Source organism: Drosophila arizonae, chromosome 2 (genome assembly GCF_054131065.1).
Source record: "Drosophila arizonae isolate 15081-1271.41 chromosome 2, UAZ_ARI_1.0, whole genome shotgun sequence".
Taxonomy (NCBI): Eukaryota; Metazoa; Arthropoda; class Insecta; order Diptera; family Drosophilidae; genus Drosophila; species Drosophila arizonae.
This window is the reverse complement of record NC_142922.1, coordinates 6283644-6308048: the sequence shown is the minus strand read 5'-3', so window position 1 is coordinate 6308048 and position 24405 is coordinate 6283644. Positions and strand designations below refer to the sequence as shown.

The 24405-nt window shown below is 41.8% G+C and overlaps 7 protein-coding genes across 8 annotated transcripts; 3 read left to right on the top strand and 4 right to left on the bottom strand.

Annotated features, from left to right (window-relative positions):
• Nucleotides 1-156: 156 nt before the first annotated feature.
• Nucleotides 157-2230, bottom strand: LOC108621017 (organic cation transporter protein-like). The gene is made up of 6 exons (XM_018018096.2): nt 2013-2230; nt 1782-1947; nt 1446-1704; nt 965-1376; nt 401-907; nt 157-349 (listed from the first exon to the last, which is right to left on the bottom strand). The coding sequence occupies exons 1-6, from the start codon at nt 2153-2155 to the stop codon at nt 205-207; spliced, it is 1632 nt and encodes a 543-aa protein (XP_017873585.1). The 5' UTR covers nt 2156-2230; the 3' UTR covers nt 157-204.
• Nucleotides 2231-4478: 2248 nt separating this feature from the next.
• Sgsh (N-sulfoglucosamine sulfohydrolase) lies at nt 4479-6453 on the top strand. Its single transcript, XM_018018098.2, has one exon. It carries the CDS (start codon nt 4733-4735, stop codon nt 6317-6319), a length of 1587 nt encoding a protein of 528 aa, XP_017873587.1. The 5' UTR covers nt 4479-4732; the 3' UTR covers nt 6320-6453.
• Nucleotides 6454-10067: 3614 nt separating this feature from the next.
• Nucleotides 10068-12065, bottom strand: EndoA (SH3 domain containing GRB2 like, endophilin-A). Of its 2 annotated transcripts, XM_089463223.1 has the most exons (3): nt 12050-12065; nt 11622-11985; nt 10068-11464 (listed from the first exon to the last, which is right to left on the bottom strand). In XM_089463223.1, the coding sequence occupies exon 3, from the start codon at nt 11397-11399 to the stop codon at nt 10296-10298; it is 1104 nt and encodes a 367-aa protein (XP_089319349.1). In that variant the 5' UTR covers nt 11400-11464; nt 11622-11985; nt 12050-12065; the 3' UTR covers nt 10068-10295. The 2 variants fall into 2 exon arrangements, with proteins under 2 accessions (XP_089319349.1, XP_089319348.1); XM_089463222.1 differs by lacking the exon at nt 12050-12065 and having other exon boundaries at nt 11622-12003.
• Nucleotides 12066-13149: 1084 nt separating this feature from the next.
• LOC108621024 (uncharacterized) lies at nt 13150-13937 on the top strand. The gene is made up of 2 exons (XM_018018109.2): nt 13150-13309; nt 13374-13937. The coding sequence occupies exons 1-2, from the start codon at nt 13256-13258 to the stop codon at nt 13827-13829; spliced, it is 510 nt and encodes a 169-aa protein (XP_017873598.1). The 5' UTR covers nt 13150-13255; the 3' UTR covers nt 13830-13937.
• Nucleotides 13938-15730: 1793 nt separating this feature from the next.
• Nucleotides 15731-16341, top strand: LOC108608999 (uncharacterized). The gene is made up of 2 exons (XM_018000665.2): nt 15731-15887; nt 15947-16341. Exons 1-2 carry the CDS (start codon nt 15840-15842, stop codon nt 16259-16261), a joined length of 363 nt encoding a protein of 120 aa, XP_017856154.1. The 5' UTR covers nt 15731-15839; the 3' UTR covers nt 16262-16341.
• Nucleotides 16342-18293: 1952 nt separating this feature from the next.
• Nucleotides 18294-20740, bottom strand: Rh2 (Rhodopsin 2). The gene is made up of 6 exons (XM_018000662.2): nt 20591-20740; nt 19054-19692; nt 18885-18995; nt 18665-18831; nt 18572-18605; nt 18294-18496 (listed from the first exon to the last, which is right to left on the bottom strand). Exons 1-6 carry the CDS (start codon nt 20696-20698, stop codon nt 18401-18403), a joined length of 1155 nt encoding a protein of 384 aa, XP_017856151.1. The 5' UTR covers nt 20699-20740; the 3' UTR covers nt 18294-18400.
• Nucleotides 20741-20858: 118 nt separating this feature from the next.
• Nucleotides 20859-22059, bottom strand: LOC108608998 (low molecular weight phosphotyrosine protein phosphatase 1). The gene is made up of 4 exons (XM_018000663.2): nt 21870-22059; nt 21623-21804; nt 21370-21543; nt 20859-21298 (listed from the first exon to the last, which is right to left on the bottom strand). The coding sequence occupies exons 1-4, from the start codon at nt 21901-21903 to the stop codon at nt 20969-20971; spliced, it is 720 nt and encodes a 239-aa protein (XP_017856152.1). The 5' UTR covers nt 21904-22059; the 3' UTR covers nt 20859-20968.
• Nucleotides 22060-24405: the final 2346 nt, after the last annotated feature.

Here is a 24405-nt window from a genome sequence, read left to right as displayed (position 1 = left end):
TGAATTGCCCCAATTTTACCATAAAACTAAATGAAAATGAAAAAAAAAAGAAAAAAGAAAAACGGAATAGGATCAGCCCATTCAAGGTATAAAGAATGTGTTGCTACACGAGATTCCATCGAGATTCCATCGAGATTAAGAAATGCAGTTTGCAAATACAATTAGACAATAGTTATAAACTTTATTTTCTGATCTATATTTAGTTTAAATAGCTTTAAGAGTATTTTCTATGGTGGCAACAGAAATCGTATCATCGGGCAGTTCTCTCTTTTGGCTGAAGCAGGGAAAGTAATACCACTTCTCGCCCACGCCGAAAGTCTCGCCTTCCGCCAGGGTCTGGGGCAGTTTCCTATAAATAGCATGGGTAAATATGGGATTGCTATACTGGGGTAGAGCTTACCTCTTTACTGTTTCCGGCAGAGTTAGACATAGAGCCGAGCCAATGAACATTAGCAGACTGATGAAAATCGAGGGCAGCGGCTTATAAAAGGTGCCCAAAAAGATGATATACGAGCTGAAGAAGCCGAAGGCATAGCCCACGACGTGGATATTGGACATGCCGCGACCCCGCACACTCGTGGGTATTATTTCGGCGGCATATTGCGCTTCCGCATCGTAGGCGACCACGCCCCCATATCTGCCCAGGCCCACCATTAGGGCCAGCAGCAGTGAGTGCTCAGTGGGATCCAGGTTGGCGATCAAGAAGCCCGTCACGGCCGTAATGACGGCGCCCACAAAGAGCGAGACACAGGCCATGCCCTTGCGCCCGATGTAGTTCTGGAAGAGTATGATGGTGAGGCCGGCGGGCAGGTAGGTGAAGCTGGTGTACGAGAAGAGCAAGAACGGCGAGGTGCCCATGCCCTCCATGTTGCGGCTGAGTATGTCAAAGGCCACCGTGATGATCATGCTGTAAACAAATCGCTGTAGGCTTCTCTCTAAGCATCTCTAATTCCGGCAGACTTACGACTTAATGAGCAGTATGATAGTGAACTTGCGTAATCTTGGCGTCCTGAGCATGCCCATGAACGTATCGTTTGTGGTCTTCTGCTCCATGTTTATCTTTTCGTGATAGTACTTGATGAACTCGACAAACACATTCTCGTCCACCTGGCGCCGGTTGAACTTGGCGATGCGACGCAGGCAGTCCGCCGCCTTGTCGAACTGCCGCTTGGTCAGCAGCCACTCGGCGCTCTCGAAGAGCAGGCACGGATAGCAGAGCACGCCCAATGCCGGCAGCGAGGCAGCCCACAGATAGTTGCGCCAAGTGCCCACCCAGATGGCCACCCAGGGCGATATGACCAGGCCCACGCAATAGAACACGGCCAAAACGATGTTGAGGCCCAAAGTGCGATGTTTGGGACTCAAGTACTCGAACACTGCGATGGGAGTGGAGAAGTTCTTAAATATCGTATATGCTATTCTAGAACATTGCATTCAGGACCCACCCAATATGTACATCAGAATGTACTGTGTGTCTGTCGACAGGCCGGACATGAAGCGGCCAGCGGAGAAAAATGGCAGTGAATTGACGAAGGAGGTGATGAAGTCGCCCAGGGCGCCAGTCAAGGTCGTCAGCATGCAGGCCTTCAGTCTGCCGATGCGATCGGCCAGATAGCCAAAGAATATGGTGCCCAGAACGGAGCCGATGAAAAAGAACGACTGACCCACGGCCAATTTGTAGGCGTCATCGCAGACCCATTCGAGCTGTGTCCAATATGGCAGGAGGCGAGTGTAAGCCGTTAAGCTCCTTCGGATGTTGCATACTTTTAGGCTCAACTCACCTCAGTGGTAATGCTCTCATAATTGCTTTCGCGCTCGAATTTCCAGGACTCACATTTGAATTGCTCGTTCCGCGACTCCGCCGAGTTCCACTTGGTGTAGCTGCAGCGGTCCGTGTGAGTGATATTTGTCAGTCCATGCGAATCTGAAACTTTATCAGGCATGCAGCTACAAATAAATAAAAAATAAATAAATTTGACATGAATTTGAATGGAATTTTGGTTGTGTATTACCTATGCGGCGGCGTAAAGCTGATGATGGTCTGTGAGAAATAGTGAAAGGACGACAAGATATTCGTATAGCCGTAGAGCACCAGCAATACGAACTGATATCGACTAAAGCTTCCACATTTATCCAAAACACTCTCGAAATCCATTTTGGACGGCAAGCGAATGACAACGTCTAAACCAGTTGTTGCCTGTCGAGTGTGTGCCAAAATAAAAAAGAAAAATCGCTGCAGATATTCCCATGCTAGCATGCACACGCACACATACACGCACAGATACACTCACATGTCAGACGCGCATCTTTAGGCTGCAATATCTTTAAGTATTCAGATTTGTCTGTGCAAACAGCAGCCGAACAAAGTCGTTGCCACTGAATAAAGTCTACAATGGGAAGCGGTCCATAAAACAAACAGCAGCAGCTGATCTTATATATATTATTTTTTATCATTCATATGTAATGAATATACATATATGATAAGAATCAGCACGAGGTTTGCCTGCTCACTGACTAAATTCATTGACTCTTGCTGATACCCTGAACTAGCTAATGCCTAAATATTCAATCGCAAAACAAAACATACTCTCTCTCTCTCCCCCTCTCTCACTATCTCTTTCTGACTCTGTTTCTCTTCGCAATGCCCGACTGAGAGCTGAATACATAATATTTATAAATATATTTGCATTAATTCAGGTTTGTTTTTTGCCCAATCATAACCTGTATAGGGTACATTCTAGTCAAGCTGCTCAGACTAAATTGAACTGAATTCGTTATCATTATGGGCTTTAATTTCTGTTGTAATTTGGCAAATAAACGGCTTAGCTTAATTTATGGCCTAAAAGCCACAATGAAAATCAAGTAGGAATAAAAGGAAAAAAAAAAGGAAATTTTATTTTTCTAACACGTATTAACTTGACCTAACAACCTAACTGGTTCACTTACTTATCCTGTGATATAAAAAAATATTCTCACTGAATGCAAAATAAAAAAGTTTTTCTGAAAAAACAAATACTTGCTGATGCGAAAGAGTTTAATTAGTTAGCTTAAGAGAGCTTATCTTTTAATTATTCACCATTAATCATTGGCATTGACTCGATAAGCGCTTGAGTAAAAGTTCCTTGCACGTCCTATAAAATATGCGGATTGGCGGAAGTCTGCTTGCAATTTCAACTGGTAGCTAAGGCGAAGCAAAGTATAAATTAAAGCTAACTTAAAAGTAAGGGAATATTTAAAGTTGTTGTTGAGCAGCTAACAATGATTTATTAATATGCATATTATTCGAATTTATTAAAATTTGGGCGAAACTCATTAGAAGCAAATTTTCGTTAGAATGAATACATTTTTATTCAAGCTGCTAATATTTTATGCCAAGCAAATCTGCGCTTAATTTGATTATTGATTCATACATTTTTAAACCATTCCATAATATTAGTTATTTATATAGGAGTTCATGACAAATGAATAAGCAAATATAGGGTGAGGTGTAACTGCAATAATCCCTCACATTTAGCATAATGCATGCGAGAGAGAGAGAGGGAGAGAGCTTTGCCGGCTGCTTTGCAGCGGCTGTTATAAGCACAGGCACAGCTGATGGCCGCTAGGCAACATGTTGCTAGAGTCGGAGCTAACGTGTGCAGCATGTTGCCAAGTGTTGCTATGCAATTGTTTGGTGAGCTTTTGTTTGCAGTGTGTCTAATGCTTTTCGTATTGCCCCGGCAACGACAGAACCTTTTGTTGTGAACTCTTGAACTTACATAATAAATGAATAAATATTCTATTGCTCCTGACATTGATAAGATGGGATAATGGAGAAATTGTCACTGACCTAATGTGTTCTTAGGCACTTATTTCTTATTGAATATTCAATGAAGTGCATCACGAACTAGAGGAAATGAGAAAGTGCACAATTGAGGGGAAATTGCGCATTAATTATAAAGCTCAAGTGTGAGAATGCGCAGAAAACGAAATGAAACAATTCCATGCTAATTGCCCTTCTCCAGGCAATATACTCTCTAAAGAGCAGAGTGTTTCGATTTATGGCTTTATTTTAGGTTTAGCTGAGAGACCTTATTTAATATACACATATTACTTTATTAAGTAGACCAACTAGTATAAAATTCATTGTCATATATATGTAAATAAATAATTGAATTTATTTTAATTTTATTTTTTAAAAATGATTTTTTATTTTTATTGATTTATATAAATAAATGCATACAAAAATATAAATTATACAAGAATTTATATAAAAATAATATGATTGAAATTTACTTTAAACAAATGCCAATAGAAGCCAGTTCAATTTGGTTGTATGAAGATATAATCCTACGATAGAGCTGAATGCCCCGTACGAAAGCCGGTCAAAGTGAATGTACAAAAGTCCACAAATACTAACTCATACATATGTATGTACATATACGTATATATATGTGCATACATACACATATCTAGATTTGCCTTTGTGTGTAGATTGTATAGCTACGTTTGGCCATTGTGCATGAGCGCACACGCTGAGCTCTGGCTGGGAAAGAGATTAAAACTGGATTTGGAATTGGAATTGAATGAGTGTGACCGAAGAAAGAAAGCAACAAAGAAAGAGAGATGAGAGAGTCGACTGTGTGCGAGTGCCATATATTAAAATGCTGGCGGATCAGTTGAGCTCGGGCTGAGTGAGTCGATGGTCTGATTTGGTCTGTCTCTGTGCCTGTCCAGAGCTGAAAGAGTCGCCATGCCGTTGCGCCTTCCACTTGCCTCGCTGCTGCTGCTGTTGCTGCTGGGCAGCGTTCGCTGCGCGCAGTCGCCACAAAATGTGCTGCTGCTGCTGGCCGATGACGCGGGCTTCGAGATGGGCGCCTATCTGAACAAGTACTGCCAGACGCCGAATTTGGATGCGCTGGCCAAAAACGGATTGCTGTTCAACAACGCATTCACCTCCGTCAGCAGCTGCAGTCCGAGCCGCGCTCAGCTGCTGACCGGACAGGCGAGTCACGCCAGCGGCATGTACGGGCTCCATCAGGGCGTGCACAACTTCAATGTGCTGCCCGAGGTGAGCTCGTTGCCCAATGTGCTGCGCGAGCAGAGCCAAGGACGCATACTGAGCGGCATAATAGGCAAGAAGCATGTCGGTGCCGCCTCGAACTTTTTCTTCGACTTCGAGCAGACGGAGGAGCAGCATTCGATAAACCAGATCGGTCGCAACATTACCAAAATCAAGGAGTACGCACGCGAGTTTCTGGCACGAGCCAAGGCTGAGGGGAGAAGCTTCTTCTTGCTGGTGGGCTTCCATGATCCGCACCGTTGTGGCCACATCACGCCGCAGTACGGCGAGTTTTGCGAGCGCTGGGGCAGCGGCGAGGAGGGCATGGGCACGATACCAGACTGGAAGCCCATCTACTATGACTGGCGCAACTTGGAAGTGCCTGCCTGGCTGCCGGACACGGATGTGGTCAGACAGGAGCTGGCCGCCCAATACATGACCATCTCACGACTGGATCAGGGCGTCGGCTTGCTCTTGCGAGAATTGCAGCAATCCGGACTGGCGGAAGATACCCTCGTCATATACACCTCGGACAATGGCCCACCTTTTCCCGGCGGCCGCACCAATCTGTATGAGCGTGGTATTCGATCTCCGCTGATTCTCAGCTCCCCCCAAGCCGACGCACGTCGTCACGAGACGAGCGCTGCTATGGCCAGTCTGCTGGACATTTATCCCAGCGTTCTGGATGCTCTCCAGCTGTCGCCGCCTAACGGGACTCGCTTCAGCGGCCAATCGCTCTTGCCTGTGCTCTATAAGGAACCGGAGCCTGTGGAGAGCGACGCTGTCTTCGGTAGCCAGAGCTACCACGAGGTGACCATGGCCTATCCCATGCGCATGGTGCGCAACCGGCGCTATAAGCTCATACACAACCTCAACTATTGGGCGGACTTTCCCATCGATCAGGACTTCTATACATCGCCCACGTTCCAGCAGATCCTCAATGCCACCATCAACAAGCAGCCATCGCCCTGGTACCGCACCCTGCAGCAGTATTACCAGCGACCCGAGTGGGAGCTCTACGACATCAAGGCGGATGCCTTGGAGCGCTTCAATCTGGCGGACAAGCCGAAGTATAGCGCCACCCTGAAACAGTTGCGCCAGAAGCTCTTCAAGTGGCAGGTGGACACAGAGGATCCGTGGCGCTGTGCGCCTCACGCCGTGCTGCAGGATCAGGGAGTTTACAAGACGGAGCCCGTCTGCCTGACTCTGGGCCATGAGGCGCTACAAAGGCCCAAACGTCGAAAGCTCACCCAGTACGAACAGTATATTGTAGTGTAGCTAGCTTCCCTATAGAGTATTGGTCGATCAATTATTTCCTTCTTAATCTAAGCACATTTTGAGTTTTGTATTTGGCCTTATCACATTGAAAATAAAATGCAATCCAATTTACTGATAAGACATGCTATATCAAAGACTTTAACACTTATTAGTCATTTGAGGCTAGACCAGCTGTGAAATCGATAAGCTATGAAATATCACAAGATAACTGCCCCGACATTTGTATAAAGTGTATTTTTTATTGATCATTTTAAAAGATTTAAAAAACAGGAAAAATAATAATAATAATTTTGTTTAATTTTCTGTAATCAAAGGGCGTAAAAATAGGTATGAATTATAATGCTTATTTCCTCATCTGTTGAGAAATAATTGAGAAAGATTTACATATATCAAATACCATCAATACTTACAGTCATAGCTTTTGTAATATAGGAATTTTGAGTATATGTAGTAGATGTCAATAAAGTATTAAAATTGATCATATATAATAATTAGTATATACTTAACCCATTGCCTTGGGAGATCAGGGTTCAATTTTAAATGTATGTAACATGAAGGAAGAGTGGCAGACCGTATAGAGAATATAGGTATATTCTTGATCTGGGTAGATTATGTCCTATCCAGACAGGACCTGTCAGTCCATATTAAATAGTTCAATCTGTGCCTCTATGAGTTTCTTATAAATTGCCATAAAATTGAGAAAGGTGGAATGATGTACTTGATCGTATTGAGTGTACAGTTGACAGTGCAGATAATGTTAATGGAGACTATATGCATCAACATTCAGATATATAAGAAAGGTTGAGAAAACTACTCCATATGACATGTGATATTAGACAAATCTTTTGTAAACTGATACAAAGATATGCACATGCTTAAATAAATAATAATAGATAGTAAAATGAATAATATTGCAGATTAGAATTATGCAACTTCGATAGTTAAGATCAGCTTTATAGACTTGAAAGCTAGCACAAAATATTAAAAACATTGTTTGAATTTTTAATAAATACATGTATATTTGAATTAGTTAATATTTATTTAATACTAAAAATTTAATAATTAATTTTTTTTCTTTTTAGTGGAATTTAGTTGTGTTTGAATGTTAGATGAGAAAAGACTTAAACATTTAAAAAATATATATATGTTTATATATATTTATATTTGAAAATTACACAACAAATTCTAACTTTACTAAAGCCTATAAATATGCAGAATCTAAAATATATATAATATTATTTGTTTTATAAGTTAATAAAAACATTCTAAACCAACTGAATTAAAAATTTTTAATTGTAAAATCATTTTATTTGCTTGCAGCTTGCTTTTCAAATATTTTATTATAAATTCAAAAATGCAGGGAATTAAAAAATAAAGAAAAGCGTGATTTGTGGTGTAAAAGTAGAAAAATTTATGAGTAATTCAATTTCCGTATCTATTTCCGAGCCGAGTGGGACAAATCAGTTTGTGTTTGGGTAGTCAACGTTGGAGCAGACGCAACCCCATTCAAGATGAACTTGCTCACACAGAGGTATTCGTTGGCAAGGGTGGAATCGTGACCTCAATGGATGATGATATGCGCAGGGGGTGTTGCGTCACGTTTCAATGTCATTCCAACTGGGTCGTCTTACTCTTTGGGCTGGGTTGGGTTCGGATTTAGATACGTCATCTGTGCCACTACGTTCTGTGTGGAAAAATCGAACATTTCAATGCGCTTTTCGTTTTTGCTCTGCTTTCTCTGTGGCGCCGTCGACGACGACGATGTCGCTCTGTCGGATCTCATTCCTGTGCAGCATCCGAGTCAATGTTACGCAACATTCATATTAAGACCTCGGGGCTGGGCCAAGGCTAAGCCGGATGACAATGGGGCGGAATGGTAAGGTTGCATTGCTCGGTTTAAGGTCAACGTGCAAATAACAAAACACAAATTCGGTTTTTCTTTTCTTTTTTTTTTTTTTTTGTTTGTTTTGTTTTTGATTTTGAACGAAAGACACATTGAAAATTAAATGTATTCAATTATTGTTTTTGTTTTTAAGTTTTTGTTTGTTTTGCATAAATTAGGGTTTCAGTTTTTAGCGTTATTCTTATATAGTTTGTTGTATTCTTTGTATGTATGTAGTTATGTATATATGTATATATATATATTATTTTTTATATCCTTTTCCACCACACAAATGCATAATTACAATTATTATTGTTTTATTCTTGCCGCCCATCAATGCATCAAAAAAAAACAAAAACAAAAAAATTTATTAAAAATAAAATCATTCGCGTTTGCCTCGGCCGGTCGAGCCAAAATCTCTAAATGGGGCTGCCGCCTGGAAATGTTTGGCAAATGTCGCAAGTTTTATATTTGCGTTCGCAAATTAAATTTGATTTTTTTTTTTTTCTTCGCTCATTAACTAATTTATTATCAGTAAATATATAATTGTGTATACGGCTGCTTATATACATTCGTGTTGGCATGTATATCGCTTGGTATGCACCATTCTATGTATTCTATGGGGCTTGACTCGTCTGCTTTCGGATACAGATACAGATACTTTTACGGGTAGATATACATATTCTTCTAGAAATTTATTGTTAGTAAACTCATTTTGCATTTTGGTTAGTAATTGAATTCTCTTTGCTATGCTTCGACTTGACTTGACTTGACTGGTTTTAGAGTTGTCGCTTATGTTAACAGTTATTATCAACGCGTTTATAGTAATAATTATGTTCAAATTTTAACTAGTTATATGCTGCTTTTGCTTAGGAGGATTCCGTTACGTTGTTCATTATTCATTACATTGTTGTTGTTATTATCAATATAATAATTGTTGTATTAACGCTGCCGCTCAGTATAAGTTATAATAAATACATAATAATAAATATACATGTAGATAATATGCTTAATAAATATATCTATATTTATATATATATATATTTTTTTTTTTTGTTTTGTTTTGTTTTCTTTTATGTAATAGTTATGTATATAAATAACAAAAAACAACACACATAAAAAGGAGCAAAAATGTAGGATATCAACTTCTGTTATCGTATTACATCCTTGAATTTGACAAAAATTCTTTAAATTTTACAACGAACATGCGGACGGCTAATATGCCGCCCAAGGGGATAGAGTGTGGGGAGTATTGTATTTGCACAAATATCAGTTAGGAGTATACAATAAATATATATAGGTTAATAATAGGTATCTATATATATATATATATATATATGCAAATATATATATACATATATTTTAGGTAGGTAGCTTTAGGTATACTATATAGAATTTGGATAGAGAGCGCAATGGAAAGTACAAATTAGAAATTACAACAATCAAGTGAGAAAGCAAAAGACTCGCAACGTATCTATGTAAGTATGTAGTATGGATATCTAGCTAATTAATATGTTGGATTGACATGTTTCCCTTCGTTATTTATATATATATATATATATATATATATATATATATATATATATATATATATATATATATATATATATATATATATATATACTTTATACATATATATATTGCTTATTGTGTTTCCGCTGTTCATATAGCAATAAGAAGTGTGATTCAAAGGAGAGCAATTCTTAAATTGGAAACGCATGGAAAGTTCATATTAATTTCGTAACATTTGAAAATGTAGTTTGTAGTACATACATAATTACATACTTTAATTTAATTGTAATTAATAATTTGTAGTTATTGTTTTGCCAACTGGTAAAATTTCGCATTTAATTTAGTTTGTTTTCATTTTTCCTTTTTTTTTTTTTTTTGTTTTATTATTTTTTGTTTCGCATTTGCGCCGTTTCAATAGATGTTTTTATGGCCACATGAAGGTGCTGTGCTAGCTAAGCCGTAATCGTAACTCTAACCATATATAACCATCTACAATTGTCTGCATCTCTTTTTGCATTTATACTATGTGCCAAGCTGCGAAACCAACATTCAGTTTGTTATTATGATCAACATGCAGGCAATCTAATTGGGCAGGGGGACCTGCACCTGCACGTACGACTGGGGGAAGTAGCCGGTTCGGCCATTGACGGCACCTTCGTACCAATTGTCGTCGACGCGATTGAGGAGCGTTATGATGTCGTTCTCCTTGAAGCCCAGTTCGCCTGGGTTCTCGGGATCGAAGTCGTAGAGGGCCTGGCAGCATGGCTGCTGCTGGCGATGCGGTGTCGCGGCCATTGACTTGGCGGGCGAGCGCATCGGCGAGGGCAACGGCGAGGCGCTCGAGCTAATGTGGGACGGCGTGCCGTCATCAATGAGGCCGCCGCCACCGCCGTCCAAGTTCAGATCGAGCAGCGTCTTGGGCACAAATTCATTGCGTGGCCGGCTCTCAGCCTCGGCACGTTTCTCCTGTAGCGTCTCCTGCAGGCCACGCAGTACATCGGCGCACTGAGAGTGAAAATCGTAAAGTGCTTCAGCGAAGGTCACGAGTTGTGAGACATGTTCAGTATCGTTCTCCAATAAATTGAACATGCTTACTTGCGCCAACTGCAATGACTCGGCGAACTTCTCCTCAGCACCACGAATTTCATCATCTTTGGCCTGTCGGCGACGTTTACAGTCAAAGTCGAGACGCCGGCCCTGCAGCTTCTTTCGATGGTGCATGACCTCCTTAAGGTCTTTGGTCTGCATATGATGCAGGGGCTCCAAAAAGTTCTGCTTGATGTTGTCGTCCAGCGAATACTTGACGTCGGCCATTTGTTTCAGCGCTTCGCCGAATTCGACGAGCGCCTGCGCGAACACGCTGTTGTCCTCGCCGAGCTTCTTACCATAAGTCAACATGCATTCAGCCAACAGACCTTCAGGCTGGGGATACGTATTGGACTTAGCCTGTCCCGACAGCTTCGAGATGCCTTTCACGGCGGCCATTTTGGCACGCGCCGTTGGATTTGGCTGCAGAAATTCCTTGGTCTTCAGCTGCAGCTCCTCCACCAGTTCCACGGTCACGTCCGTCTTACGCTCCATATCCATAAAGTCCATATCCAGCTTGGTGCCCTCCGCACCGCCCATTTTCTCCGTCATATACTGGTTGGCTTTGTTGATCTGTTTCTTTAGTCCAGCGAACGCCATCGTGTTGCTGTTGTTTTTGTTGTTGTTGTTGGGGCTTGTGTGGCTCGATGTCAACGACGCGGTTGCTGTGAACGGGTTTGAGTTAGTTGACTTGCCTGTTAATGCTTCAATTTATTTAATAACCCACAAACTATCAGTAAATGATAAAAAAAAAAACCAACTGATTTTGATTTCTCTGCCCAACTACGATGCGTATCTATTTTTAACGTTTGGACGACTTACGCGGCGTGCACTCTTTTTTTTTATTGTTGGGGGTGGAAACGCTCGATTCTCGGTGCTGGGTGCTACGGGGGCTGACGTTGACTGAGGCTGTTACTGGCTGGAAGAAATTGTTGAAAACGCCAGTAGCATAGATTTATGTTATAATTTTGCACTTTCACTCGTTTTGTTTGCGCTGCACGTTCTGTGTTATCTTCACACTTCTTTTTCTTTTACTCTCTGCTGGGCAAACCTTGGAGTATTGCCCGACGATTGACTGCGTAATGTTTGAAGGACTGTCGTTACTACTACTAATCTCCCTCTGGCTTGGGGCTGGTGTGTTGGACGCGGGGGTCGTTTTTCCTCGTCGAACTAAATCGATTTTTTGCTGTGTACAAAAATTTTAGTGATGCCATAAACATCGATACCGATACTGTTCATTAGCTGCTCACTTTGCGTTAACATAATACACTTATGTTAGTTAACATAGCCATATCGGGTTAACAGTCGCTCACTATGGTAAAACAATCGATATTTATTTTGGCGCGAGAATTTTAATTTGTAATGAATATTAATAATAAATTAATATTTTTTTAGTAATATTCTTAGCCGAACGAAAATATTATACACAATCTTGTCATTTTTCACCTTTGAGTTTAAGTGCAAATTACAAAAATTTCTGGTTAAAGCTTTTGAGTTTCTGTAGACTTACTGCTGAAAGCTTATTAAAGAGCTGTAAAATTCAAATATTTGTCAAGCTTGCAAGAACCCAACGGCAATTTGATTGAAAACAGGCTGTTAGTTTATGAATTCTTTTACTCAAATGTTAAGTTAACAGCCTGCCGAATCATTAAAAATCTATTTTTAATCCATAATTTTGTTTGTTTGTCTTTTTATCAGCGTGCATATATAAGCCACATGCATAGATAAATATATGTTTTCTGTTTTGTGTTAAGCACGTAGAGATATCAACAAATGATGAAAAAAACACGAAAAAGTGTTACACATTGTATTCTTTTCTATATTCGCTGGCTATGATAATTATATGCATATAATTTTTTTTTTTTAAATATGTAAATTTCTATCTCAAAAATATTCTGGAAATATCATGATATTTGCATAGTTTTTAATTAATTTGTTTACTCAGTATTCTCATTTCTTTGTATTTGTTTACTTGCAGAAAAAGCTGTAAATAAAAAACAAATTATGAATCATTGCAAATTTTATTTCTGGAAGACAGATAGAGAGAGAGTGTGTGTGTGAGAGAGAGAGAGAGAGGCAGAGATAGAGAGAAAGAGGCTGAAAGAGAGAGAGAGGGAGAGGGAAAGAGAAAGTAAAAAGGATATGATTAATAATAATATTAGAAATTATGTATGAAACCTGACGTCATTTAGTGACTCGACAATTTTTGCGATCCGCTCAGCTTTTGCCACTATCTTAATAGATAAGCCCTAGAAATGGGGATTACGCCGCTACATTTGATAAACAAACATTAGAGCATGTAAATCAGTTCAATTGCCAGGGCCAAGATAAGCGAGCTGAATTGCAGGCTAATTATGTGTATATAAGACCATTCCAATGCCTGACCAGATATTAGTCTCTCTGAAACTACTACGACTGAGCCCAACTCAGAACAAAACGAATCGAATCGCCTTAAAATGAAATTCGCAATTGTTTTACTCGTCGCCAGCGTCGCTTGCATCAATGCCCAGGTAAATCAATAAAGCTGAGACACCTTTTTGGCATTTTGACTGATTGAGGAATTCTTTTTCGTAGGCCTTTGGTCCCTTTGCGGGTGCCAATCCTTTCGCGGCTGCATTTAATCCATATCTGAATGGAGTTTTTGGTGGAGCTGCGCCCGGAGCGGGTGCCGTTGTTGGTGGAGCTCCGGCCGGACCTGCTGCCGTCGCACCACCAGCGGCAGCGCCTTTTGGCGGCTTCTCTGTCTCCTCCTTCTTCCAGTCCATAGTTCTGCAGAAGGAGGCAGATCGTCTGCTCAACCAGCCCAATTTCCCCGCCGACTTGTCCGAGCGCGTCCTCGATGTGCTGGCCAATGCCGAGCTCGCGTTCGCCAACTGCAATACCGCGACGCTGCCCTGGCTGCAGATCCGTTGCGTCAAGCCCGCCCTGACCACCGCCAAGAACGACCTGAAGCTCATCGATGACGAGTGGCAGGCACGTCTGGCTGCCACCACTGCAGCCGCAGTAGCAGCCGGCCCAGTCCAGATCTAAGACGACTCCATTGGAACCACCCGAACAACAACAAACCAACATACTTTAAGTGCAATACACCAGCATAGATTCGATATACTTTAAATAAACCTTTTTCAAAGCACCCAAGCTTTACAAGTTGTGTCCTTGGCCCCTGGCCAGAGCCCGCTTTGATGTGGCCCCGCGCTGCCCCACTGGCGCAAGTGTTTTGCATAGCTGTACTTTATTAAATTCGCAGCGTTACGAAATTCGTCAGAGTTCAATGCGAGCGATTCGAGGGGGATTCGGGTGCAAATATTTTGTTCCTTCTGTGCGTGCCTTATTTTCTTTTTTTCTTTTTTGTAGTGGAGAGCTATTCGAGGGGCTAATGTTGCGCAGTTCAGCTCAGAACTGTCCTCGAGCTGGCCCAGTAAAAACTTGACGCATTTTGGCCAAATATTTGAATTCCTTCACTTTATTTGCTCGCCTTTGCGGCATTTCTCCACTGTTCCACCAGCGCCACCACCCAGCTCCAGCCTTCTGGCTCTTTTTTGCTCTTCGCTTGAACATTGTGAAAATGGGCAGCTCAATTTTGCCTTGGCGCTGTGCCTGTCCCTTACTTCCCTAGATGTTGCCGCTCAGTGCATGACTGCGAGCGCATACCCAGCCCAAAGTGGCCCATTGAGTGACCGTCTGGCAAACCAATGTTGATTTATGTGGCCAATGCAGTTGCACTTATCATTGTCGTAGTTATGTCCTCATTCAATATCTGGCGTTGTTGGTGCGGCTGCATGAATTTCGGCTGGGGGAACTGTTGGCATTAAAGGGGATTAAATGGTTTGGCTTAACGAGCCAAAGATTTGCCGCAAATGACCAGAAGCCCTCCAGAAGCCGATGGCAGATTGGGCCAAATGACGCATACGCCTCGTTGGCGCTTTCAAATGCGGTAAAGCACATTCAAATTCAAATTCAAATTCAAATATGTAATTAAATGTAAATTTTGAAACAGCCGTTGGCCATGTCGCACTGCCACACCCACACACACACACACACACACACATACAAAACAATGACAAGGCGAATTACAAGGATCAAGGCGAGTGCAAAGTTTTGTCACTTAATTGAAATATTTGCCCCAAGATTGAAACTCGGGTTTTCTTGTTTGTGTCATTACAACAAATATGCCAGTGTGTGTGTGTGTGGCTTGGCATGAGCCTTGCTAAGTTTTGTGGCACAGCCAGCCACGCCCACTGCGCGCCCCCTTCTGCTGGTAATGCAAAAGTTGCGCCATTTCAAGTGCTCGAAGTGGACATAGCAAAAGCAGCCGCACTGCCAAATGTATGCAGAAATTGGTTAGCAAAACAAGAGCGAAAAAAAGACAAACAGAAAGTAAATAAGTAAAAAAAAAAAAAAAACATGACAGCGGGGGGCAGCGGGCGCTGGCTCCATGTATGTAAATTTGTTTTTGGGCTTGCGGATTTGTATGCAAAAGTTGCGCCCCAAAAAGCAGGCAGCAGCTTCATGTTGTTGTTGTTTTTGGCTTGTTTTGTTGTTCGGTGACTTGCGCGTGGGCGTGGCCAGGACAAGGCTTACGTGCTGTCACTTTAGCCAAAATGAAGCTGGCCATTGTGGAGCAGCACTGAAATCTTAGTTGCTTTGACTCACATCCGTTTCTATTTTTTTTATGTGTGTGCTTTTCTCACCTGATAGCAGAGGTGATATCTATATATATGTATGTGCTTATATATATATATTTACATAAGCTTAGCTGTTGAATTAGAAGCAATTAGCTACCTTTTAGCATTTCCGTTGCCCGCTGATAAGCGATTATATTAGAAACAGAAACAGCAAATCTGAGCGCCTATAAAAACTTAACTGGGTTAAAGCTGTTAACGACGCCTCGTCGCGATGTCGTGCCGTGAGATATATGAGCGCGCCTTTACAAGCGATTTTACAACATTGTTTTTATCTAACCGAACGCCCGGCCAGATAAGATATAACAGATGCTGCTGACACGGAGATTAACAGTTGGCGAGTGAACGCACACAGAGAATGTCGACAACGGCAACGGTGATTGTGATCTCAGTTTGGATGTGCCTGGTAGGAGTTGCATTCGCATCGCTCAACAGAGTTCGGAACTATCCAATTTGTCTCCACAGGTGCTGGCTAAGGCGCAGGATGTGTCCATTGAGCTGACACTGCAGCGAGGCGTCGTAGCGGAGAGGACATTGCGTGCAGCGATCGAGGAAAAGCTGCCGCCCACGGCAGAGGCCCAGCAGGATGGCGCCTATGTCTTGGACACATTTCTGGTGGGACTGAAGGGCTGCGAGACGCAGCTGAGGGCCAACAAGCAGGTCGCCGAGTACAACAACTGCGTGAGCACACTTCAGGGCCTGGCCATGGCCTCCGTGGGCGAGCTGGCCGGCCAGCACTGGGCCAGGTCGGGTGCGTCACGCCCGACGCTTTTCTGGTAGTGGAGTGGGCGCCACATGCAATTATCTGTCAAGTAATTGAAATCCAGAGCCGGCTGTCACAAATAAATGCTCGATCCAGACGCATGGCTGTAGTCTTCACTGGTTGGGTGCGGCTGCTGCACCTTGGGCACATCTTGGGCTGCCTCAGCCACGTATGTCTGTGAGATGAGAGTCGTCAGCGCCAGAGAATCAGCACTTGGTGGCGCAATCTGATGAACTTTTGGCCAAATTGCTGACGGGCAAAAATTTAGCTTTGCTTCTTGCTTGCTTTGTTGTATTCTAATTAGACTCTCGAGTGGGTGTGCATGCGACTGCCATGGCACTGTCTCTGTGTGCGTGTGTGCGTGTGTGTGTACATGCTCATTAGACCGAATGTGAGGGGTTGGGCCCAGGGGGGCGGGGCCGTGTGGCGAATATAACTGAGTAATTATCATCATTAAACGAAAGACGCAGCAGTCAGAGCAAATAGCGACATTAACGTCGCTCAAATCTGGGCCAAGGCAGATGAAACAAACGGGATCTGACGGAGTGGGAATCAGCTCGTTCAGCTCCTCGTATGTTAAGTCAATGTTCGCGTGACGTAATTTTCCTGGCATTGACAAGATTCCCGAGCTTGGAGCGTAGTCAACTTTAGCTTACAAATATATAGATAATTATTTTCTAATCCAATTTAACTTTCAACTGACGCTCTTAATGGTGTTAAAAGGTTAAATTTTCGAGTACCAAAAGCTTGAAAGCTTTAGAAAAACCGAGAGCCCTACTTCGTAGTTTTATAGCACTTCAAAGCTTTAAATTATATGGCAAACTTATATGGGTATGAGAAGGGTAAACTATTTAAATTTTTGCCCAAATTAAAATATTTTTGAACTTTATACATTTTAGCATATATTTATACTCATTCACGAAAGTGAATCAGTATATTGGTTTTGTGCAATGTCCGTCTTGCTGTCCGTCCGTCTGTCCGTCTGTCCGTCTGTCCGTCCGTCCGTCTGTCCGTATGAACACAATCTATTTCGGCGCTATTGAAGCTAGAGACTTGAAATTTGGAACACATACTCGTGTATATCTCCGATTTATAAAGTGTTAAAATTTTCCCGATCCGCCCACTAGGGGCGTGGCAAATCGGAAAATGCATTTTCCGATATACCAGAAATCATGTTTGTTGAAGAGCTAGAAAGCTGAAACTTGGTATGTAGGTCCGCGTTGACCACCCAAGATCACGAGCTATGGCTGATATATCTACGCCCATTGGGGGCGTGGCAAATCGGATAAAACTGTATCTCCTAAAGTTGTAAACCTAGAATGCTGAAATTTTGCACGTCAGCTAATGGTATGATTCTATAAAGTCTGAAGATAAATTATAAGTCTACGCCCGTTGGGGGCGTGGCAAATCGGACCTGAAGATATAGTGATTTTTAAATTCTCCTATATTTTGGACACTATTGATGGCAGAGACCTCAAATTTTGTATATATACTCGGACTGATCACCCAAGACCAAAAAGTTTTGTCGGATATATGTCCGCCCACAGGGGGCGTGGCAAACCGCAAAAGTTTATATCTCCTAAAGTATAATAGCTAGAAGCTTCAAATTTGGATAGTTGAGTTACTGGTAGCCTCCTCTATCGATTCCCCAAAAATAATTTTTACGCCTCTTTAGGGGCGTGGCATATCGAAAAATACCCTGTAATTTTCACATTTTTTAGGGTAAGCATTCAAACTTTGCAGTTAGGGTAACGTTATCTCTTTCTAAAAACTGACCAAAAATGAGGTGTCTACGCCCAGTTGGGGCGTGGCAAATCGGAAAAACCTGTATATTCTACAGTATTAGAACGAAACTTAACTACTAAATTGTTGATGGGATGTGAATGAGTATTCCGCAGTCGGTAACGCCCGACTGCAACCTTCTTACTTGTTTATACTATATGCGTCGAATGGATTTTGACTTAATGCTAAAATAAGACTTTAAAAGAGAACCTAACGTTTTTTTTTTGATTACATAATTCCCGTATTTAAAGACTCTATTCTCATCATCATCTATTATAATTTTTTTTTTTTTTTTTTTTTTTTTTTTTTTTTTTACATTTGTTGCCTTTTGTAGGCACTTGCAGAGCATTTTAGAATTTTTTACATATACATATTTAGGCCTTTGATTCCGCCTCTGATGTGGTATCTGTGTCCCCAGCGGGAGCATCGGGCTTGGGCTCATCAGTATTGCCGCAAACACAGAAGGGGCACTACGCAAGACGATAAGAGAAGAAAGAGAATAAACTAAGATAAGATAAGCGATAAGATAGATAGATAAGATATACCTTCTCTTTGAGCACCACTCGATACTTGGGATGACTTATATAAATAAATAAATACATTAGAGGTTCTCTCTCAAGTGCTGCGCCCCGTCTTACCTTATGCCGTAAACAATGGGATTGTAGACGGCGCTGGTTTTGGCAAATGTGGCGCCCCAAATGGTGGTGAGCGGGGTCAGTCCCTCGATCTTGAACAGGCCAAAGTAACAGATGACCAGGTACGGTGTCCAGGCCATAAACCACAGCGAAATAGTCGTCAATGCCACCTGGGTGGATAATGAAATGTGAGACGGTCTCAAATGAATTACTGCCGTCTCACCTTGGCCAATTTGCCCTCGGCGCTCTTGTCGCAGTCCTCCGAGCTGCGCAACGACTTGACGTTCATCTTCTTGGCCTGCTCACGCATGGCCTTCTCGTGTGCTGCCACGGCCTGGAAATTGGCTTGTTGGTGGGGAGGTGGGGAAACGTCTACTGACTCGCACACTTACCGCAATTATGAACCAGTACGAATAACAGATGAGAAACAGCGGCACATAGTAGACGAATATCGAGTATGTTATGAGATAGGAGCGTGGATTCCATTGCCTGGTCATGTAGTCAATGCTGCAGGCGGTTAAATTCCCCTCCGGCACGTAGCTGCTCCAGCCGATCAGGGGCATTATGGTCCAGAACGTGGCCATCAGCCAAATGAACAGAATCTTCATGATGGACAGCTTGATTGTCATGGGCGTTCCATTGATGCCCCTCACAATGACGTTGTAGCGATCGAAGGCGATCATGCACATGGACCAAATCGAAACACAGCCAAACATTGAGCCACACACTGCATAAATATCGCACCACAGCGGACCCAAGACCCATGTCTCGTAGTAGAAATTGACCAACATGACCGGCGACTGTGAGGCCATCATGCAAAAGTCCGAGAAGGCCAGATTCAAGACGAGCAGATTGGCGGGCGTGCGCAGCGACTTGGTGCCGCCAAAGATGTAGACAACCACTCCGTTGCCGCAGCACGAGATGATCATGATGGCCAGCGTGAACAGGCCCAGAATCTTGCTCATTGTGGCATCCATCGGCGCAAAGCGGCTCCAATATGGATTGACCAGGTGCGCCATATCCGGCAGCACCTGCAAAATGAAATTGAAATTTAGTCAAAATGACTTGAGAATGAAGCATTACGAAACTATTGATTATTATTGATTAAATTTATCATACATTAGAGGGCGTGGCCAGAGCTGCATGTAGCCTCGGGTTACCCTCGGGATAACCTGATATGTATTAAATAATTTGAAGTGCGTGAAATTTGTTGTATGCAGATAGATAAAAATACAAAAATTGAATAAATAAAAATTAAATAATAAATAAATATTTATTTTGTACTTAAATCAAGTAAATCATAAAAGTAAATATTTTTAAAATTTAAAATAAAAATATTAAATAAATAAAAATTAAATAATAAATAAATATTTATTTTCTACTTAAATCAAGTAAAACATAAAAGTAAATATTTTTAAAATTTAAAATAATAATATTAAATAAATAAAAATTAATTAATAAATAAATATTTATTTCGTACTTAAATTAAGTAAATCATCAAAGTAGATATTTTTAAAATTTAAAATAAAAATATTAAATAAATAAAAATTAAATAATAAATAAATATTTATTTCGTACTTAAATTAAGTAAATCATAAAAGTAAATATTTTTAAAATTTAAAATAAAAATATTAAAAAAATAAAAATTAAATAATAAATAAATATTTATTTTGCATTTAAATCAAAAGTAAATCATAAAAGGAAATATTTTAAAAATTAATTTGTCTTATTAAATATTCTTCAGATTATCCAAACATATCATAATTTACAGTTCTTTGTTTATTATATCTATGTATTTGTTCTATATCTTTAAATATGTATTTTATGTTTATGAAATATTTTCAAAATTATTTAATTTTAAAATAAAAAATAAAAGTCTCTCCTCTCTAAGGTGTTTTATCGAAGTGTATATCCAAAGGTAGCACTTACATTATCCAGGACGGAGCCATTGCCACTCGCCTGGGCCTCGAATCTGGGCCCAAGTCCACTAGCAGGCCAGGCAGCGTCCAATGTCTGCGGCAACAAGCTGCGTTCCATGCTCAGCAGCTGCGCAGCGATGAGCGAGGGGGTCAGCACACATCAAGGTAGTCCGGACTAGCAGTGCCGTCTGACCACTGACAGCGGCTTTTATAGTCTGTGTTCTGAGCCAATTAGCCGCGGATCGATGGCATATGCATAAATTGAAATAGCTGTCGTATCAAAGTCACTTTTACGTTTATTTCATAATCAACAATTGGCCGCTGTGTATAAGCTGGGACTCGTCTTTTAGGATAGCAAAATGGTCAATAGTCTATTCGAAGCTGGCGCTCAGAGCTGAGCCAAGAACTTCTGGCCACACTTGTGGCATAGTTTCTTTCTATTCGACTGGGGCATGCCTATGGAACACACTGAACACGGTGATAGAGAGTTTTTCGAGCTGCTTTTTTGACATGGGGCGGCCAGGGAATAGGGAGAATCGAGACCTTCAGTGGAGTCTCCATGAGACATATTTTTCTCCTGATACGCGTGCTCCTCTTCGTCATCATCCGTACTGGGTACATCGTAGCGCACAATGCTGACCTGCTCGCCGAGTATGAGCTCCTTGCAGCAGTCCTTGATTTGATAATACGCATTTCTGAAGGCCTTAAGTTTGCGTGCCTGCAACATACAATATTTGTGTTCGCATAATAAAATCAAACTGTAAATGGGAAGCATTCATCTCAACATACCGGCGACAGATCAATAATTGATACGCTCTTGCCGTTCTTCCCGTACGCGCCGAGCATTATGACATGTGAGGTGTGGAGAATCCGGTTGGCATCCGCCCAGAGCAGCAGCTCCTTGAATATATGCTCATTCATGGCTATGATGTAGTCAAAGTAATAAAAGTCCTGCACAGTTAGCTGCCAGAGAGAGGAAAGCAAATAGAAAATCATTTAGCTTAACAATGATTTCCTTTCGTAACCATTCCATTTGCATTACCAGCCGGCAGAAGTGATCGGAGCGCAGTCCGTGCTCTCGGAGGACTTTGAGGCACAGCTTGTGCGGTCGCCTGCCAATGTTCCAGGTGCGCAGCGCTGCACTGTCCACCTCCCAGTATAGGCTTGTCTTCACCATCAGCGTCTGCATAATTGTCTCGGCCATTGGCGAGCTGCACGAGTTGCCTGCACCAGAGACGGATGGATTAATGGATGGATTGCTGTGGAGGCTCCGCTGTTCGGCGACTCACCCATGCAAACGAAAAGTAGTTTCTTAAATGTCATTTTGGGTGCTTTGAGTTGGTACTGAGAATTTGGGTTGTGGTTTAAAAAAAGTATACGTTTCACGCTATTATATCAATTCTATGTCTGATCTAAATTATATTTGGTTTCACCTCGAACTTCGACTTTGTTGCTTTAAGAGAGAGCCAGAGCCTGCTGAGTCGAAATTGGTTTCGGGGCTCATTAGCAAGTCGTTGCCGTTGTCAGCATTTTCAAATTAACACAAATGAGCCGTGTCACTGCTAATGTACGACAAGACACGAACCGCGACCACAAACATGACCCGCCTCATGAACTTTGCCCCCAGACATTAGTCTCGCTCCAATTTGGCGCAGTCTATTTTCTATGATTCGCATTGTGGCATCTGAAATGCGACTGCCACAAGTTCGCAATGCATTGTGGGTGTAAGAGAGAGAGAGAGAGAGAGAGAGAGAGAGAGAGAGAGAGAGAGAGAGAGAGAGTGTGTGTGTGTTTGTGACTGCACTTCTGTGCCTGTTGCTGTCGTTCGAACTGGTTGTCCTTTGTGCCATGCTCAACTCTAACTTGTCGCCGTCCAAAGCGCACAGTGGGACGAGTCTCTAAATACTTAAGAAAAATAATCAACAAAATAATAACTCTTGCGCTTGCCAGTAATAGACTCAACCCATATAAGTACAAATCATAATACATCAAGAGATCAACTTAAATTTACTCAATGATAATCGAATGTACACATATTTGAGCACACTGTGCAAAGTGGCGATTTAGCTGGGAGTCACCTTCTCTGTTGACTTGGCAAATGTTTGCTTTACGCCCACTTGCTACTTCATTCGTGTTGCACTCGCTGTCGAGTCAAAGGGATTAAAAATATTTGGCTGGCAGGTGGGGCGTTGGCGGCGCCGTTACACAAAGAGTGTCAAGTGCTCGTGAGGTGTCCGCGAGCATTCTAAATTGGCTTGCAGGGTTGGGGCCGTGGGCGTGGCCGACAGCAGGGCAAACAACCGGCGAGTTCAGAGAACTGGACCGATGCCATGGCCCACATAGGCAAATGCAAACGCAGATGCAATGCATCGCCGCATTCACTTTTCACTTCCCTCCGCTTCCCCTCCCAAGGGAGCGTACATACCATAATGATAGACTATACCAGGCTCTACCTTTTGCTTGAATGTTAGCTGCATTTCGCTCTGCACACAAATCTCGCAAAGGACTTTGGTTTTTTCCACCTCTTTATACCCTGAGCTCATTGAATATCGGGGTATAATGCTTTTGTGAAAATGAGTGCAGATACATGGATACATGGATACATGGATAGATGGATACATGGATAAATGGATACATGGATACATGGATACATGAATACATGGATACATGGATACATGAATACATGGATACATGGATACATGGATACATGGATACATGGATACATGGATACATGGATACATGGATACATGGATACATGGATACATGGATACATGGATACATGGATACATGGATACATGGATACATGGATACATGGATACATGGATACATGGATACATGGATACATGGATACATGGATACATGGATACATGGATACATGGATACATGGATACATGGATACATGGATACATGGATACATGGATACATGGATACATGGATACATGGATACATGGATACATGGATACATGGATACATGGATACATGGATACATGGATACATGGATACATGGATACATGGATACATGGATACATGGATACATGGATACATGGATACATGGATACATAGATACATAGATACATGTAGAAGTGCAGATCCATTTAAGGGAATCTCGTATTCGAACAGTCTCGACTAGATCTTCCTTATTTGTTTTGTTTGGTTTCCATTTCTATATCTATGCAATAAAAGCATTATTAAAGGACTGCTGACTGTCGACATTTTGCGAGTGCATCGCCTTTAACTGGCAACAGCAGTTTGCCAATCCAGCGGAGCTGGGGCAACTGTTTGGGCGCTGAACGTTGCCCATTGCAAATATCCAATTGGAATTGCATTGAACTACTAAATTGAAAACTGAAAAGCATATTTCACTTATCACTTTTCACACAAAACAAGCTCGGAAACAAAGGCAGGGGACGGGCAGAGGGTGAGACTGAAATGAAATTGTTAAAAGTAAAACACTGCAACAACAACAGACACAACAACAGCAACAAAAACAACAACAACAACAACAACAACGACGAGGACGACGACAACATTCTGGCTGACCGACTGACTGGCTGGCTGCCCAGCCAATACAATAATACTGTTTGCATTCGAATGTGTGTGTGTGTGTGTGTTTGGGGTGTTAGCCGATCAATGGATAGGTGAAAATGGTTTCTCTGAGTGAAGCGGCGCATTGTTGTTTTAATTAAAAACCAAGCCAGCACTATTTCCCCGATAAAAACGAAGAAAAAAAGAAGGCAATGAAAACGAAATCAAAGTGAGCAAAGCTGAGAGCAGCTGCAACCGGTGGAATAGATGGAATGAAAGCTGTTGAATATTTAGTGCATG